The following is a 19,251-nucleotide window of genomic DNA, read 5'->3' on the forward strand; positions in this document are numbered from 1 at the left end:
ACTAGTTTTGCAGCCATGGTTAGGTTCTGGTCAAAAGAGACTGCTTTATTTTCCAATATATAAACAAATGACTTGCTCAGACTTAACGCAGTGGAGTCAATCTCGTACCGTACCGGCCGGTATGGCCGGAATATCTCACACCGGCGCTTGAGACGGTACAGAAATGTGTTTGTTTTGTACCGGTTTAAAATACCGGCTATACCGGGTCGTTCCGGAAAACAAATCGGATTTCGGCCGAAAGCTTCATACCGGACCGAAATAACAAACAAAAAAATTTACTGGCTTGCTCTTGCTCTTGGGTCACTGCCGTCGTTAACATGGTGCCATTGTCGCCACCACGTTGCATGTAGCAACCCATTTGGCAATCTTCTCTTCAGCTGCTGCTGCTGCTGCTGCTTCTTCTTCTTCTTCTTCTTCTTCTCTGTCTGCTCAGAGGCTTATATACGTTTCTTTTTATTTTAATCTTTAACTTTTTGTGATTTTGTGTGATTCACAAGTGGCAATTCACTGACAATCCACGTGAACATCATTCAAAAATTCAAACTTCACCTTTTTTTTTTTTTTTTTTTTAATATAACATTATAACCATTTATGTGTGCTCTGTCCACACATCAATATCAATTTTTTTTTTTTAAGGTATCAATATCAATTCTATTATAAATATTATATATTATCCGAGAATGCTATATATTATATATTACTAGTATAATGAATTAACATTTTAGCTAGAGTTTAAGTTATGATTCTAATAAAAAATTATGTAGTGCCAGTGAATTGGTGATACATCCTGAAGGAATAATATAAAACCATGGTTTCATTGAACCTTGAAGCACCATGCTCCTACTAACATTTGACCTTCACGTAGCATTACCGTTGTTTGTTTGTTGTAATCAAAGACCATTTTACAGTTCCGTTCTTGGGGCACGTCCATCCCCTTTAAAAAATAAAAAGGTCGGACTTCCCGTTTACCCCAAAAAAAAAAAAATAATGATAAATCATATATATATATGATTTATATAGAGAGAGAGAAAGAGAGTATAGAGTTGGGTTCAAGTTATATCTTATGTAACTTAAAGCAATGTTACACCACCCAATAACTTATTATTAAATTCATATTTTGAACATCCAATCATTGAATTACATGTTCTATATGTTTTTAATATGCATACCAATTTTCATGTCAATCGGATGTAATTTACCATTTGATTTATAAACTCATCTTTTATGAATTATTTTAAATTACAAAAACTTGAATTTAAACAATTATTTGATGACATCGCTATTGATCTTTGATTATCTTTAAATTTTGTATGCATGAAGAATATGCGAAGATAATATAATCCAGTGATGGATTTATCAAAATTTACATCTGATTAAAAAATATTGAGTGGTATAATATTACTTAAAGTTACACCAAGTGTAACTTGAACCCAACCCATATTTATATAAGAAGTGGTGCATTATTTTTCTTCCCTCTATAGGGTCTGCAAAATATTTGAGCGATAGAATATGATTGAAAAAAAAAAAAAAACTGTTGTAATTGTGTCTAATCATTAATGATGATTAATTTATCCTAACAACTTGAGGCTTTAATTTTTATAAACCAAATAGTCAATTTTTTTTTTTTTTTAGAAAGTTTCAATCTATAACGTTCACTTTGATGATACCTCTTTATCTTCAGACCAAGATACCAATCAGTTTTTGGTATAGGCGAGGATTGAACCGTAGATCTCTATCTCTCTCTTAATACCAAAATAAAAATAAATGAATAAATTACAACTTTAATTAAACATGCATTACCTTCTATCCAAGATAAAGTAAACACGCTTTTAAAAAATAATGATTTTCCATTTCTTTTTGTTAAATTATATGCTTGAACTATGATATTTAATTCTCTATATAAAATTACCCTTGTTTTGGTTAGAATTAATTCATTAAATTAACCTTATTTTATTTAGTATTAAATATTTATTTAACCTATATTTAAATATAACCCCCCCCCCCCCCTTTTCCCCAAATTATCCCCTCAAGCCTCAAACTATATCAAGTGGGCTCTATAATGTAGTATAATGAAAATGAGACCTTCATGTTGCTAGTTGGTAACTTGAGCAATATACAACAACAAAAAAAAGTTTAAAAATATTATTAATTTTTTTTCTTTTAGTTTTCATTATGGTAGTTTAAATATAGAATAGAATTTAAATTCAATTAAAAATATTACTAAAATAATAACGTGAAAAAATGTGAGCTCTCACAAACTAATGTGACGCAATATATTGAGCTCAACTAAAGGTAAAAAATGATACAATTTTATATATATTATAAATTATACACGATGTAACTCATTGTAAGCATTGTCTATTACATGACAAGTTGACTCTCATATGCCATCCATAAATTCAACATAAATGTTATAGGTCATATAACATGCTTTTGCTATATTTCTCACTATAAGTATTATTAACATTATAATGATTTTAGGATTACTATAAATTTTACTATATAATTTTTACAAAAATAATTTTTTTAATTTTAAAAAATAAGTAAAAATAATTAATATTTTTATTTATTATGTTGTTGATATGTCACCAATCACTTCCATTGTCTTGTTTGGTTTGTAAACTTTTTATTAAAAAAAATTGATATAATTTTTATTCTTCATACAATAAGTAACACAATTTACTCTAAATAAAATACCATTACTAAGTTTCAAGAAATTTAAATATTTTTCTATTGAAATCTATTACTATTAAGTTTCAAGAAGTTTACAAGAGCTTTTGTTATTCATTTTAAATTGGTTTAATCATCCACCATAATTTCTTTTAACGAAAATTATGTCTTACTACACAATATGCTTCTGTCAAATAATTTAATATATTATTACTATTTATTTTATTGTTGAAATTCTATAATATCAGTTTACTTTTTTGTCAATTTGTACATGGCACAGACATATTGTTAATAACATATTATACGACTCATTATAAACATTATTATAGCATCTTATATACATTATTATGACTCATTATAAACACTATAAATTATTCGTCATACAACATGCTTACATAATGTTGCTTATTATCATTGAAACTAGTGTGTAACTCATGTATACGCATGAATGAAATTGAAAATAAACACATTTTTTATCATAAAAATATAAATAATTATTAAAATTATTAGAAAAAGTAAACGTAATTAGTTACATGTTAAAATTCTTGCATAAATTAATACTAATTATGATAATTTTTTTAATTTCTATTAAGATAGAACACGTGGTGATCTTTGTTGTGTGATGATTTTTATTGGTAGATACATGATTGGTTTTTAGTTTTTATTTTATAGTTCATTAATATTAAATTCTTAGTATTTTGCACTCATTAACTCACTTGGCACAAAAATTAAAAATTTTAAGTGGATTAAATTAGCCAATAATTGAAACCTAATTTAAAATCTAATCGAATTTTCTCTAAGTTTTGGCTTTATATGTGTGTGTGTGTGTGTGTGTGTGTAAGGGCGCAATTTGATGCCTAAGCCCAAAAAGAAAAGGATTTAGGCCCAAAGAGTTCAATACAATGAATTTGTAGAGTGTGGGCTAGAAAACTAGGCTTTTAATGAAATAAATAGTAATTACAGTGAGCCTAGATGATAGAAAAATAAGAATAAACCGGTTTTGCCCAAAAAAAATCGTCCTCAGCACAGTCCAAGGAGACTAGTTCTTATGTATATATCTTTTGAATTTGGTTATAAGTCAAGTTCTTGTTATTACAGTGTTTTTTCTCTCAAATCTTTGATCCCCCATGCAAGGGGCTTCTTTCTCTATTATATACCCATCTTTTCTTCATCTCCACCATCCACATGTAGGTTAAATTGTTAGCTTTGATCCTTATCCCATCAACACCTTTCTAAAGTCTTTTAAAGTAGTTGTAAGGCTGCTGGCCACTGTTTATGTATCACCTCCACATTAATGCGGCTAGAAGGCATTTAATGCGGTGATAGCAGTTTTCCCTTAGATATTTCTTAACTTCCATTTGTCCTATGTTTCCCTGATATTTATCCTTATCAGTAGAACCTTTCGAAGTGTTGCCCTCGAGGGCAGACCAATCCTTCTGACCTCTACTTTGCTTAGCCGAGGAGGCATTTCTCCTCGAACTACCTTCCTAAGCCTTCACAGTCATAGTTTGCTCGTGGAGCTCTAACTCTTATGTCTTCCCTATCATCTATCTGTCCTCGGATCACTAAGCGTCCTTGGACCACTAAGCGTCCTCAAACAAGGCCCACGGTCCCAAAATATACTCTTGAACCCTTTATCCCTACAATATATATAATCAAAATAAGTTAATCTAGTAAAATTCTATTAATAAAATTCTAAAAAGTTAAAAATATTTAATTAAAATTATATTACCAAAATTTTATAGAAATTTAAAATAACTTTTCATTATTTATTTCAAAAGTATTTAAGTCATTTACTATAATTTTTTTCGTACTTTTGTAAGAAAATCTTATATAAGGTTCTTCATTATGCAATTTGCAAAACTTTGAGGTAATTGTTTTTTCTTTTATTTTTACTAGGATGAAACTCATGCTTACGCACAAGAATGATAAATTATAATAGTGTTATTGATGTTAGTTTAGATTATTAAATATATAGGACATTAGTTCGACTAGGACGTTTGGAAGTACTGAAATGATTTTCCTTTGCAATTTTAATGATATTGGTTACGCCAAATTTCTCATTACACTATTGTTATATATACAATTTTAAAAATCACTATTGGACACTACATATACAATATCAATTCACTATCACTGTCCATGAAATTCTACTAAATACAACACAAAATAAAAAATATATATTGGTTCAATAGTACCTCCTAAATTGAATGGAGATAAGTGCATGAAATCATTTAGCTCAATTGCAGCTAATTACATTCAAGATCTTCACATACAAAATATGTGTATAGAAACAGTATAAAAATACACTTGTTAGTTCAAAAATATATATAATAAAAATAATTTTTTTTAAATACTCTTGTTAGTTCAAAAATATATATAATAAAAAAAAATTTTAAAAAGCGAAAATCTAAATAATTTAATTTGGCTTTAAATATATATATTTCCTATGTTTATTTATATTGAACTCCTCATTAATTAACTCACTTGGCACAAAAATTAAATAAATTTAGTTTAGATGGGACACGTAATGCAAAATTAAACTTGAATTGAAATCCAATTTTTACACTATATTAACTCACTTAGCACAAAAATTTAAAAACTTACATTAGATGAAACATATAACGCAAAATTAAACTATAATTTAAAATCTAATTAAATTTTCTCTCAGTTTTGCCTAATAATATATATACAGTCTATCAAATTAATTGTTCAATTTCAATGATATTAATGAATCGGTTCTCTAATTTGCATATACTTTTCAATTAATTCGTACATCACATACAAACTGTCAGTTTAATTCTCTCTGCCTCCCACATTATAATCTTAGTTCTTTTTTTCTTTTTTTCTTTTTTTAAGAAGACATAACCGAGTTCATGTGATTTGTAATCTAACATGGATTATCTAAAAACATGGCATTTTGAGATGGCACCTGCACTTAAAGAATCATAGTGTAAATACAATCAATTAAAATTATGAGGATTTTCGTCTACTTTTAGATGGCATGTTATCCACAATCTATACAAAAGCTGTTTGCATATGATTACAGACTCAACAGTATAGGACCTATATGTGCTCTGAAGTCTGAAACCATCACAAGAATATATCTCATCATAATATGAAATGCACTTCCGGTGCTGTCAACTTTTTAAGCAATGGAGGATGACAGAACAATAGGAGATGAAACTGAACAGTTTAGCAGAGTACAGTAAAGTCTCAAGTAAACTGATGTGAAACTCAAAAGGTAAGGTTAAGCACTCTTACACTTACAAAATGAGTACTTTCTGTTTTTTAAATCGGTAAGTTACACACCCAATGGATCTTGGATCCATGACATTGCCCTTCATCTAGAACTTATAATAGGAAGTCGTGTCAGTTGAGTTAGAGCTCAATAGCTACTTTTTGTCTTGAGAGGGCCAAAACATGATGCCATTTTATGAAGGGAATGAACACCACTCACAGAAAATTGCATGCGTATATGAAATGCTAAGAAACCAAATGGAACAATCTCAAAATTGCTGTTATACAGTAATCATTTTACAAAAAGAAAATTTCATTAAAGTAATGTCCTTTCCATACAGTGACAAGTGATTAACCCACCCCCCCTACAAACCCTACAGTTACAACTTCACATTGTACAGATTACCACACAATGCGTGAAAAAAGGATGGAAAAAAACCCTCATCACAAACTCAGACTAAAGCAGTGAGAGGAGGGGGAACAGCTTTGCACCTTGGAAGAGCCGAATGTGCAACTCAAATCTCTTTCATTGAATAAATAATTCTCAGGGGTGTCAAATGTTTGAGAATCTCCACGTTCCTCTACACTATTATAACATCCAAAGAATGTGTTGTCAAAACCACGAAACAAATTTTACCGGTTTTGAAGCCCTTCGATTGCCTTTTTCCACTGCCATGCTCTTTGTTTTGTATCCTCAAATGACATCACCTTTTTTGGCTGAACAATTACATAAATTAATTCAGGAAACGAAGATCTAAAAAAGAAGGAACAGAAGTAGGACCAAAACCCTCTGAATTTAGACTTAATTCAATTTTTGCTGCAATAACTGGAATTATGAGGGGGTGGAGCTCTCAGTTTTTTCACTTAAAAATTCTTGTGTTGTATGTTTTGATCTGTGCTTTTCATAGTGCTACTCTTCAACCTCTTTTGTTTGAGCTTATGAAATTCAGATTTTAAAACTTTATGAAACATCCTTGTACAGATCTGGTCTACCAAACTGTTTTATTTTATTGATAAAATTTCTATCACTAATCAAAATAATTTTGCTGCAATAACCAATGAAAGTAATGCTTTCTCAATTCTCATGCTGGCTATATAAAGATAAAAATTACTAAAACTGCACGTCATAACACTCAAGATTTAGGTATCATATGACACATTATTGGAAAAAGATTATTGCGAATTCCAAATACAATGACAAGGCCCACTATGATTGGCTACTGCTAATTTTTTTTTTTACTTGTTATTTACTTATTTATTTTGAAGCTTAGGTAGGGTAGAGGGGGGACAGAGTTAACAGGAAATATGCCCTCGACGATAATAGAGCAGGGAGCAAGCAGGACTTACTGTGCAAATCTTGAAATTTGAAGGACTTGAGACTTGGATGTTGAGGTCATTAGGATTGTCTGACCAAATTATGTTTCCCTTCACAATCAGCTTTGAAGGGTCCACATAAATCAATTTTGGCTTGTTAGTGAGGATAAGCTGCACCTTCTTGCTAGTTAATTTCTGTATTTTCTTCACCATTGAGATCATAAGAACAGATTCCCCTGGATCTAGGAACTGTTGCCTGTTAACATGGTTAGTATACAGATTAGATATGGGTCACCATGCATACACAACCAAAAGAACGCATGCTGATGGCCAAGCAAAACCTACAAATGTTACAGATTCAAACTCAATTTGAATTTCAGAAAGTATGACAGAAATGAAAGGATAATTATAGAGCTCCTTTCCCCTCATGCTTCTCAAAAATCTAAAACATCAACAAAGAAAAAGTATTTCAGCCCAAGTTCTAGAGAAATTAGCCAAATGTCCTTTTTGAAGGTGAATTTGTTGGACAGCCCCAATGAGGACCTTTCTTGCAACACAGCAACTTGATCTTCTCAACTTCTTTCCATGCATGTTTCTTGACTGAGCTCAACAGTTTAAATGCTAGAGCTTAGAGAGTAAAAGCTTGGAGTCCAAGTCCCTAATAAAATCATGTGAATCTCCCTTATACTTACCTTCTAGAAAAGTTTTAGCTTTATTACGAAACCTATGCAGATTTATATTTCATCTGCAAATTGCATCAAAATATACAGGGCATCCTTCAAGAAAACCACTAACAATGGAATGGATGGTGTAATTAAGATCAAGTCCAACCATCATCTTGGGCATGTGAACATTTGAGATTTCCTTCAAAGTAACAAGCACAACAACAACTCCAAGAAAATCTAAACTTTTAAGCGAACTTCATTTAATGCATCGTATCTCAAAGAAAAGCGTAGAAGATTTCAAATTACCCTTATAATTATAAACTCCAAGAATTTTAAACATGAATACAATAAAGAGCAGGGGAATATTAGTAAGTAAATGAATGACCATTGACTTCAAAAACTAAAAAACCATTTGGGAACAGCAAAAACTGGAATACTGGACAAACAAAATGGGATAGAGGGAGTAATATCTATACTCTTCAAAATGTAGAGCTCGCAACAGGTAGAATTTCTAGTCAAAGAAACACCATGTTTTCTTAACAGTAAAGCACAATTGATGCTAAGAATAAAGATAAAGATGTTGAACCAATACCATTTCGAATCAAATGAGTCAATTGAAGCAAGCCTAGTTATATGGCCAGACCCTTCAGATGATGAAGCAGCACCACAGTTCCCATCTGCTTGTCTGTCTGAACCATCCCCAATGTGTGAGGGGTTCCATGATGAATCTTGAACATCCTCGCCCTCACTTGAGGGAACCTAAAAATTATCAAAATTGATGTAAAAAAAAAAACCTTTCTTAGAATTATTCAATGAGTGAAGGCAACGATTCTTAGAGGGAGTGAGATTTCTTTATAGATTGCAGTTTGACACAACCAAAGCCATACCCCTCGTTCCAGAGCAAGTTTTGGAGGGGTGTGCCCTCTTAAGTTCTTCCAGTCAATGCCCTTGAAAAAGGGATGCATCTTGAGTACCACATATCCATCAGGTCCAGCACCAGGTCTCCTGCTGGGATCTAAATCCTGCATCATGGTTGTGGCTAATTTAGGGCAATTATTCACTTCATCAAGCAATATTAATTAAATATTCTATCACGTGCAACAGAGATTAAATAAGAACAAATAAATCAACATATATTCAAAAATAGATCTTCTGTAAATGCCTGCGTTGTTCCCTCACAAGGGGAAAATGAATTTAAAGACTTGAAAGATTTATTTTTGTTGATAAATAAAGATATCTTCCCCTAAGGAAACATTTTTTGGAAAACTAACAAAAGAACCTAACCATATTGACAATTACAAACTCTAATAATAATTGGAAATTTATTGATTATTTACTGAAGGATGAAATTCAATCATTAGAACATGTTAACAAGCAGAGGAAAGGACCTTCCACTTTCCAGGAAAAACAAAATCATAGATAAGTGGGATGGCTCTCTATAGTCTTTCTTAAAGATCAAAATGGCCCCTACTTGCTCTCACTGGAATCTTTGTCAATTTATGCACATCTTATACATGGATTTTTTGTTTATCCTATCTGAATACCTTCCTACTTGAATATATATAGACAAAAAGTTATATTGTAGGCCATTATCGATGCATTGTCAAACATGCTAGGACCAACAGTGGACCAAAAGATTATATGTAGTCTAGGATTACATCTGTTTTCTTTGCAGTTAATTTCAATGTCAGAAATTTATCAATCCATGTAATTAAATATTAAGTCGGAACTGTAGGTAGTGCAAGATATATGGTAGTTCACAAATATGACAAGCCGTGAAAGTAAACAATTTAAAATTCACTAATGAATAAAGTAAATCAATAGGACTCTCAAGGAACTAGGCCTACATCTACGCGAAGTGTCATATTTTTTGTCCGCAGCCGGTCCCAAGCTTGAGAAAAGGATGAGGGTTGCTATAGGTTGACTGTCAACGTAAAACTTAGTCATTCTATTATGAATGAATTTACCACAAATATTCCTTGGAGCGTCCTTTACGTACATGTGGCTGACCTTGATTAATCTGTTAAGGTCCTTAAGGAACCATAGCCGACCCCAAAAATTTGGGACTAAGGATTGGTTGTTGTTGAACTGGACTCTCAAGGGCGGTGATCCTACTGCTAGTAATGGCAGTCAACTAACCATTTTATGATGTTATATATAGGCTTTTAGTAGAGAAGGAATAAGAAATAGCTCAGCATAGCAACAGAACATAACAGTTAACGATTTAAAGGCCAATAATCAAAATGTAGATAAACAATATTCTCAAAGATGGTGGTGGTTGTCATCATCTTTGTCATAGAACTAGAAGTAGCAGTTGTAAAACAAGGGGGAAGAGGAGAAGAAGCGGAAGCAAAACTGACAGCAGCTACATTATTCCCAAGATCCACCCTCCATCTTCAACTGAATACAGTGGTTGCCTTCTTCAAAGTTTTCTTCCAACAAGACATATTATATGTAAATCATGGGGATATAAGGGTTTTTGCTCCCTAAAACAGAAAAACAAAACCACATGCCTTCAAACCAGTGCCAACATGAGCTTGCCCTATAGCACAGTCATTTCCTAAAGATTATAGCTGAAAAGCACACCATAATAACTTGGGAGTAATTCTACTTTATTCTTTTGCCTTGATAAAGATGTTTAAAAGAAACAGTAGGACCCTAACATACAATCAGAGCATGCTTACAAGAACCCTCAAGCTAATAACAACTGCAGTTGTAGCTTACCAATAAACGGTCAATGAGATCTTTTGCCTCTTCTGAAAAGTGATCTGGAAATCTAATATCTCTGGCTATAATTCTTTGGAAAATAAGCCATTCACTTGCATCTTTGAAAGGAGAAGTTCCTGAAAGCATTTGGTACAAGGTGCAGCCAAGTGCCCAGAGGTCATTTCTGTTTTAATATGTTCAGAAAAAGCAAAGGAAGTTATCCTACGAAGGCAGTACAACATTAACAACTAAAAGAATGAACAAGGTGAAGTATAAGAACCAAGTATTGATTGAAGTGAATAATTCAATAAATATAAATTAATGGTAAAAAACATTATGCTTAAGAATTTGTATTGATTGCAATAACAATGCATTCTAACTTATACATGCCTTGCTTAATCAAGGAAAGAAAGTCACTCACCCAAATGTTGCAGGAGAAGAATTGAGAACTTCTGGAGGGACATATGCAGCTGTCCCCACAAACGTGCAGGCCTTATCATCTGGACAAGGCATTAACTGAAAAATTTTAACATATCACTCAAAAGTGGAATTAACAGCATCCACATGACAAGATTTACTCCAACCTGATGCAGCATTTGGAAGGACTGTAATTTGGCTATCCTGCATAGGCTTCACACTCCCAAAATCGGCAATTTTAATATGTCCATCCGAAGTAAGAAGCAAGTTCTCAGGCTGCCATGTGAAAAACTTTTAGAATCTTACATATACAAATGAAATAGTACAAGCCAACTTGGAAACTACCTTAATATCACGATGTATCAAGCCCAGACTATGTATGTATTCAAGTCCATCCACAACTTCTGCTGCATAGAAGCGAGCTTCATCCTCTGACAAACGACCTTTCTGCAAATACAACTAACCGATAGTGGATACTGTAGAATGACAAGCTAAAAGGCAGCAACAGATACTGGAAACATAACAACAGATTGGAATTCCTGATATTTTGACAAAGCAAATATTCAGAAAAGAGAGAGAGAGAGAGAGAGATTTTGGGCTTAACCGGTCTATGGCTAATACAGAGATGAATTTGGTGTCCAATAACAGAGGGAAATTAGGAGAGGGGAAAAGTAGGATACTTTCCATTGTCACTGGTGAAGGGTAATTCATTGCAAAGAAATAAAAGGCTTTTGATGGCATGGTAGGGAAATTTTGACAGTTGGAAAAGTTCCTGAGCATAAGTTTACAAGGACTTCAATTTCTTGGATGTGCATTACTACTTTTTATATCTATATATATAAGTAAAAATATGCATTACTCCTTTTAATAAAATTTCCTCCTCTTTAAATTTTATGGACAGCCTTGCTCCCTCACCACCACCCCCCCTCTTTCCCCTCTCTTTGGTCACCCTCTTCCCATGTACTCAGCAGCACTACCATTGTTGGTGCCTTTTGAAAAAAGCTTCTTTCTTTTCACAAACAAGATGCAAATAACCATAAAACTTCCAAAAGTGGGATGAGTAGAGTCAAAGCTACATATTAAAAAGAAAAACACCATTTTCTATTTTTCAATTTGCTTATATCAAACATGGAAAAAGTGGCCAAAGAAGTTTTCTTTGGACAAATCAGAGATGATTCCACAATGGATGCATGCTATAAAATTTCTTACCCTGGTTATTTGATCAAACAGTTCTCCACCTTCACAGGATTCAAGTGCCATGTCTTCACGATATAATAAAAGAAATCAACATCAAATGATAATCCAAAATAAGGAAAAACCAGAAAGGCATAACAAAGAACAAAGAGTACATAAAGAACACCAGTAAAAAGGTTGGGAAGCTGAAGCAGTCTTCAAAAAATAAAACACTACAACGAAATTACAATAAGAATACCTACACAGTGAAAAAGTATCTTGAAATGTAAAATATAGCCGCACAATGGCAGGATGATCCAATTGATCAAGTACAATGCGCTCCAACTTCACATAAGCTGTTTTATTTTCTTTGGTAATGAATTTTTTGTCCATGATCTTCAATGCATACACAATTCCCGTGTCCCTTTTCTTTGCCCTAACAACCTGTTAGTATCATTCATTCAATATTCAGAGAAGATCAATAGAAATATATCAATAATTACACATTCAACACAGACAAGAAGAGATGATATGAGCCACAGACCTATAACAGTTGCCAACAGTTTAAAGAAGAGAATAAGAGATTGAAGAATAGAACAGATAATTATAACTATTATTTTCTTGCATATAGAGTCATGTGTATGATATTAGCTCTAAATACAGAAATGGAAAGCCTCAAATTTGGTCAACCTTGGCATGTCAAACAAATGAAAACCAAAGCAATGTGACTAAACATTTCTGTCTGCGAAAGATAATAAATCATCCTCATAAAGCACACAACAGAAACCTTGAGGGAAAAAAAGACAGGTGATAGTCAATCAATCCATACGGCCAACCAATTGAGAAAATTACCATGGCATATCACTTGAAAAGCTTTAGTTGTAATCAATCATTCACATGACAAGAGGAAAGTTGCATAAGAAAATAATTTGACATGGCATCCAAATTGGTCTTAGATAGCATCACAGACTAGCTAATCATCATAATTAATAGTCTACCCCTTATCACATCCTTACTCTTTTTTGCATTTTGGCTCTAAGATTAAACCAATAAAAGCGCAGGTGAGAAGCTCCATAAATTCCAACAGGCCATGCTGTCTTAACAACCCACATGATGTACTCAGCTCATAAACTTTTTCTCTAAAATTCTCAATTTTTTTTTTTTTTTGAAAATGGTAACATCCACGACACTTTCACAACAAATCTTAAGTGGCAGGTTGTTACTGGTTGTTATTGATGCGTTGTAGTGGATTCAAATTATATCCAATAACAACTTTTGTTTTATTTTTTGAATAAGATAGAAATTCAATTCTAGCATAATCTAAATGTATATGTGTGTGAAGCTGGAGACTCTGGCCCTTGCCCCTCACACCCCACAAACATTTATACTTGCAGACCATCGCACCAAGGGTGTGCAATGGTGAACCAGTAACAACTTAACAAGTACATATACTTGTGCAGTGACCATCGCACACACTTCGTGCGATGGTGAACCAGTAACAACTTAACAAGCACTTATATTTGTGCAGCGACCATCACACCAAAGGTGTGCAATGGTGAACTAGTAACATCTTAACATCTATGATTTGTTGTGAAAATATTATGGACATAGCACTTCTCCTCTTTTAGAAAGAGAGAGAGAGAGAGAGAGAGAGAGAGGGGGGTAAAATTTTGATTTGAGTCTTCTTTGTGTGTGTGTTGTTTTGGAACTGAAAAGACGAAAAATCAGCATGCTATTAAACTAACTTCAACCAAACAGCTAGGAAGAGCCGCATTTTCTGAGGGTAAAAAACAAGAAAAGGATCTTTGGTTCAGATTTCCCAGCAACCAATCAAAAGGGCACTGAAATCAAACCCCATGTTCCATCACATCCATCTTCATTTCCAGGACCCAATTTATCAAAACAACCTTCCTTGTATAGGAAACTCCCCTATTGAGCAAGACCCACCTGGGTTTGCATTAATTCATAATTATACTTGCTCCACATATGAATATAATCCACCTTAATATTGCCAATAACTCCCCCAATAGCTTTACTGCGCAAATACCCATTGACCATTACTGCCCATTAATAAACATACCAAGAAGAAAATAGATTTTGAACTTTTATCACATATTAAAAACACTGATACAAATATACCATTCACACACAAACATTCAATCAAAAGCCAGCAATCTATAGCAAAAACAAAACAAACTAAAACAACCCAGAAAGCCAACAATGAAGAAGAAGAAGTAAATGAACAAAAATCTAAAAAAATAAAAAGGAAGAATAGTTTCCAAAATAAAAACCTTGGAATAGGAACCAACGCCATAGATCTTGCCCAATTCAAAATCCTGAACAGTAAAATTTTCCTGGGGTGCCCTAAAAGCAAAGCTCTTGGATTTCTGTACATTCCCACCATTGGAAGAAGTGGCCTGAAGTTTCAACTTTGAATCAAAATCCTTCTCCATTGCCAACATCTCTTTTTTTTCTTTTTTTTTTCTCTCTTCACTACCTTCAATATTCTCTACATATTCTCTGAACCCACATTTTTTTTTTCTCTCTCCTGAGAATAAAAAAATGAAGATAAAAATGAAAACTTTGGGAGGAGAGCTTGACCAATTGGATCACAGAGACTGTGTCTTTGATAATTGATAATATTCTCTGAAAAAGAAAAGGTAAGAGAGTTGGGGGTTCCCTTATTGGGGGTATATGGGTATGTGTGTGAGTGTGGTGTTTAGAGGTGAAGGTGTGTGTGCGTGTGATCAGCTTTAAAGCTTTGGGCTTTGGCTTTGTTTTTGTTTTTCAATTTTCAAAACCCCAAGAAAGTACTCTCAAACTCCAATATTGGATGATGAGAGAGACAGAGACAGAGACAGAGACAGAGCTTTGTGTATTTGGGTTTGGTATTATATTTGATGGAGGAGAGGAAGGTATGGGGATTGAAGAGGAGAGAATGGCACATGGGATCGAATGATGGACATCTCCTCCTTCTGTTTCTCTCTCTACACCTAAAAAGGGAAATGGGAGTAGGGGGGTGATGCTGATGCTCCTTATGATTGGGAAACCATATCTAGCAAAAAAAAATATATATATATATATATATATATTTGGATATTTTCGATTTGAAATTGAAAGTTAAGTTACAAGACACTTAACCGCTTATAAAAACTTGATTTGTTGTAATTATTGATTTAGAAAATGGTTTTTAACAAGATATTAAGATCCTTTTTAAGTATTTGACTATTCGTTGGAATGTTTGTAATTTGTTATCCCACACACGCTAAGAACTATTCGCTTGTTAAAGGCTTCAAACCATGAACCTCATGAACATCACGAGGACTTAGAAAAGGGTTTTTGTTTTTCTTATATCTTAAATATCCAAATTCAACTCGGACTCGATTATGTGTTTAGGTTACTAAAGTAATCCTATTATTAATTTTGTTTATACAAAGGGACTTAGGGTTTCTATAATAAATGTCCATTTTTTTCCTAAAAAATTGTTTTTAATTTAGTGTAAAAGTGCTTACTAATGTTTAATTTTTGTTAATAGTTTTTAAGATGTTCAATTTTAGGTCATCCCAACTCAATCCAATTTATTTGACCTGACTTGTGGTTAGATAATTAGGTTAAGTCTTTCCAATATGAGTGGGAATGGTTTGCATTTGGAAAAGCAAATTTCATCCCAAACCCAACTCATGATCATTCCTAATTGGTATTCTATAGAGTTTTTAGAGTAATTCTACTATGGAATTTTTAAAATTTTATCCATTAATTATGAAATGAGTTGATCATTTTTGTCACATTATCAATAATTTAAAAAAAATAAAAATAGTGTTAATCAATTTTTTGTTTAAGTGTTGATAATCAGTTAATCACAATGATGAGCAAGATTTTTATCAATTTAAATATTTTTTTTTTAAAAAGCAACAACAGCAACAATGGATGAACAAGATTTATAAAAAAAAAAATCCATGGTAGAGTTACCCTATAAACTCTATAGGATATTAATTCACCTAAGTCTAGGAGTGATTTTTTTTTTTTGGGGGGGGGGGGGGAACAAATGCTTCTCACATGTTGATCATATGTATAGTATTTCCTATTTTGGTGTGTTACTATTATGACTAAAATGCAAATGCAACCAGAGGGATGAGAGTCATGAGACGTGTAACAAATCATGGAGGATTGCCAAAAAAACAACATAGCATGGCTAACACGTAATGGATATGGTGGCAATCCCTCGTTAGAAATACTAGGGCTAGCGGGTTATTATATCTATGATATTTTAAAAGAGAAGTTAACACCTAATAATAACACAATAGACAAGGGTCCTAGAGGATCACTGATAATACTCCATGTGGCACAAATTTCAGTCAATAACTATTGAGGCCTCACGTATAAATAGAGGCTCATGTTATAAGCAAAATGACACATTCTCATGTTGACTACTCTCGTTATATTGCTTAGTAATGTCTAGTATAGGGTATTGTGTAATTTTGTTAAGGCATTGATGCTAGTAACTTTATGTACTATAGTTACTTTATTCTATCAATGGTAGAGAGTAGCAGAGACTACAAAATCTAATCTCTCTTTATATGTTATTCTTTAGTGCCGTTAGTATTGTTCTAAGGTTATTCCCTAACAAGTTGGTAACTTGATTTTGATTGATATTGCATCATTTTAGCATATTTCTTTAGAGTACAAATTTGTTAAGGATGAAGTGTAAAACTCATGTTTTACATTATTCAATAAGTGATTGTCACATTGGCATTTTACTTAAAATTTAATAAATCCTATCACACCTAATAACATATCAATAAATTTCTAATTTAGTTGGATTCATATGTGGCTATTAAAATTGATTGGGTGTAGTTTTGCTTATTCTTAAATATGTGATAAAATGATGTGGTATGCTGAGATTAGAGGGGTAAAACATGAGTTTTACACCACATATTTACCAAATTTAATCTCATTTTTTTATGGCTTAGTATTAACGTAGTTGTTAGTTGTTACATTATATTACCATCGCATTCCACGTAGTGTAGTTAACGTAACCAAAACATCGGTTCTTTTGGATAAAGATAAACAATAAACTCCTTTTTGTTGAGATAAGAATGGACCTATAACAATTTTTTGTTTTTTGTTTTTTGTTTTTTGTTTAAGAAGCAAATACCTATAACAAGAGAGAATAGAGACGAAACCATATTATGAAATCGACACTAATTATAACAATTTGCAACCAAATCAACACATAAATCAAAAATAGGCTAAAAAATCTTTTTGTGTTTTAGTTTTATAATAATTTAACCTTTTTTTATATGACAGTATTTGAAATTTAAAGATGGTAATAAAATTGACTTTCATAATTAAAATACTTAAACATCTAAAAAGACACTTGAATAGTTGTTTTTTACAACTTTTAAAAGTTCAATGGCGATTCCCAACTTATTGATGCATATCATGGTCATTATGTGGATATTTGGAGGTATTTTTCTCATTTTGATGGTTTGGGGTATTTTATTATCATTGTCATTTTGGTGGTTTAAAGGGGTCTTTCAATCATATTAAAAGTCTTGGAGATTTCAACGTGTGAGAGTTGCAAGTAGATTCTAATTTTAATGGGTAAATTATAAAATCACTCTATAGCAAATCTCAATGTGGAAATTCAACTTTCGATATCATCCCCCTATCCTAAGGAACTTACAATATTGGAGTCACCGCTTAATTTAATTAACCAAATTATATGGGTTCAGTCTTAAATACAATAATTTGTTTCCTAATTATATTATTCTAAACTAATTAAAAAAAATACAAAATAAAACCAAAACTAGGTCCATTAGACAAAATTTGGGGATTAGTTTATAAAGTGAAAAAGTGTTAAACACCCACTTCGTCCAAACTAAGATTTACGGTACAATGACCATTATTAACAAATTCACCTGTCTGTTGTACAATTGATTTTAAGCAATAACAAAATAGAAAAAGAAACACCCATTATATTCATTGTTCACATAATCAAAGGTTATGACTAATAAAGAAAAGGAAATAAAAGGCTAGTCACAATAACACATTAAACAAATGAATGAAAGCAAGATAAACATGCAATAAAATATATCCTAAATGCAGGGACAATTGATAAAATGAATGAAAGTGTGTGAATATTTTAAAAATAAAAAATAAAAATTTAAACGCACATCCTAGATGAAACATCTACATGATGTACGAGAATATTGCACAAATATTACCAAAAATAAAGATTTAATAATATAACCTACATTCCATTATTTTACGTGAATTTTATCATTTTTCATGCAAATAAAATACATGAACCTACTTTACATGTCATGCTAATGATAGGAAATCCAAGGATTTATTTTTTTATTTTTTATTATTTCATGTGATACAAGATTAAAAGAAAACATGTTGTAATTAATTAAATGATGCTTGGATAGAGTTATTTCATGTGAGAAACCTCATGATTATGATAGATCTACAACTTATCATTACCTTATAAACATAGATCTATAGATCTAACATGTTAACACATTTTACATGATATGATCTATCATTCTAATGCATGTAATTATATGTCGATGTGATGTATGAACACGTGAATGCATGATGGTAATATAAATAGAATAGAATAGTAAATCTACCAACATTCTAAAGAGAAAAGCAAGATAAATGAGATAACATGTTTGATCATCATTTTATTTCATGAAATAAGCATATTTTTGTATTTTTCAGATTTTATGAAACTAAAAGCATGTTGAATCCACACATAACAAATCAATTCAAATTTAAAAAGATCCTAATCAACTAAAGGTAAAAATTGTTAGTTGCATGCACTCTCATTCACATAAATGTGATGTATGAACTCCAAGATCTCACAAGCATAGACTTGATCACCATGTTCTCCTCCTTCCTTCTGTGAACTTCTTCAATATAACAGTGCTCCTTCCTTCTCTTTATGGACTCTTTAACTCTTCTTAAGATTATGATGGACTAATTGTGCGGTTTGGTTAGGTGCTTCAATCAGTTGATGGTGATTGATCAATCTACCTAGAAAGGGCTTGAATTTGTG

The 19,251-nt window shown here is 32.1% G+C and overlaps 1 protein-coding gene across 1 annotated transcript; it reads right to left on the reverse strand.

Moving 5' to 3' along the window:
- Window positions 1–6,136: 6,136 nt before the first annotated feature.
- LOC142617298 (3-phosphoinositide-dependent protein kinase 1-like) lies at window positions 6,137–15,243 on the reverse strand. The gene is made up of 11 exons (XM_075790085.1): window positions 14,477–15,243; window positions 12,449–12,629; window positions 12,222–12,274; window positions 11,358–11,459; window positions 11,180–11,288; window positions 11,017–11,095; window positions 10,614–10,779; window positions 8,777–8,911; window positions 8,482–8,648; window positions 7,258–7,480; window positions 6,137–6,627 (listed from the first exon to the last, which is right to left on the reverse strand). Exons 1-11 carry the CDS (start codon window positions 14,645–14,647, stop codon window positions 6,544–6,546), a joined length of 1,470 nt encoding a protein of 489 aa, XP_075646200.1. The 5' UTR covers window positions 14,648–15,243; the 3' UTR covers window positions 6,137–6,543.
- Between the last annotated feature and the right edge of the window lie 4,008 nt (window positions 15,244–19,251).

This window comes from Castanea sativa, chromosome 11 (assembly GCF_040712315.1).
Source record: "Castanea sativa cultivar Marrone di Chiusa Pesio chromosome 11, ASM4071231v1".
Taxonomy (NCBI): Eukaryota; Viridiplantae; Streptophyta; class Magnoliopsida; order Fagales; family Fagaceae; genus Castanea; species Castanea sativa.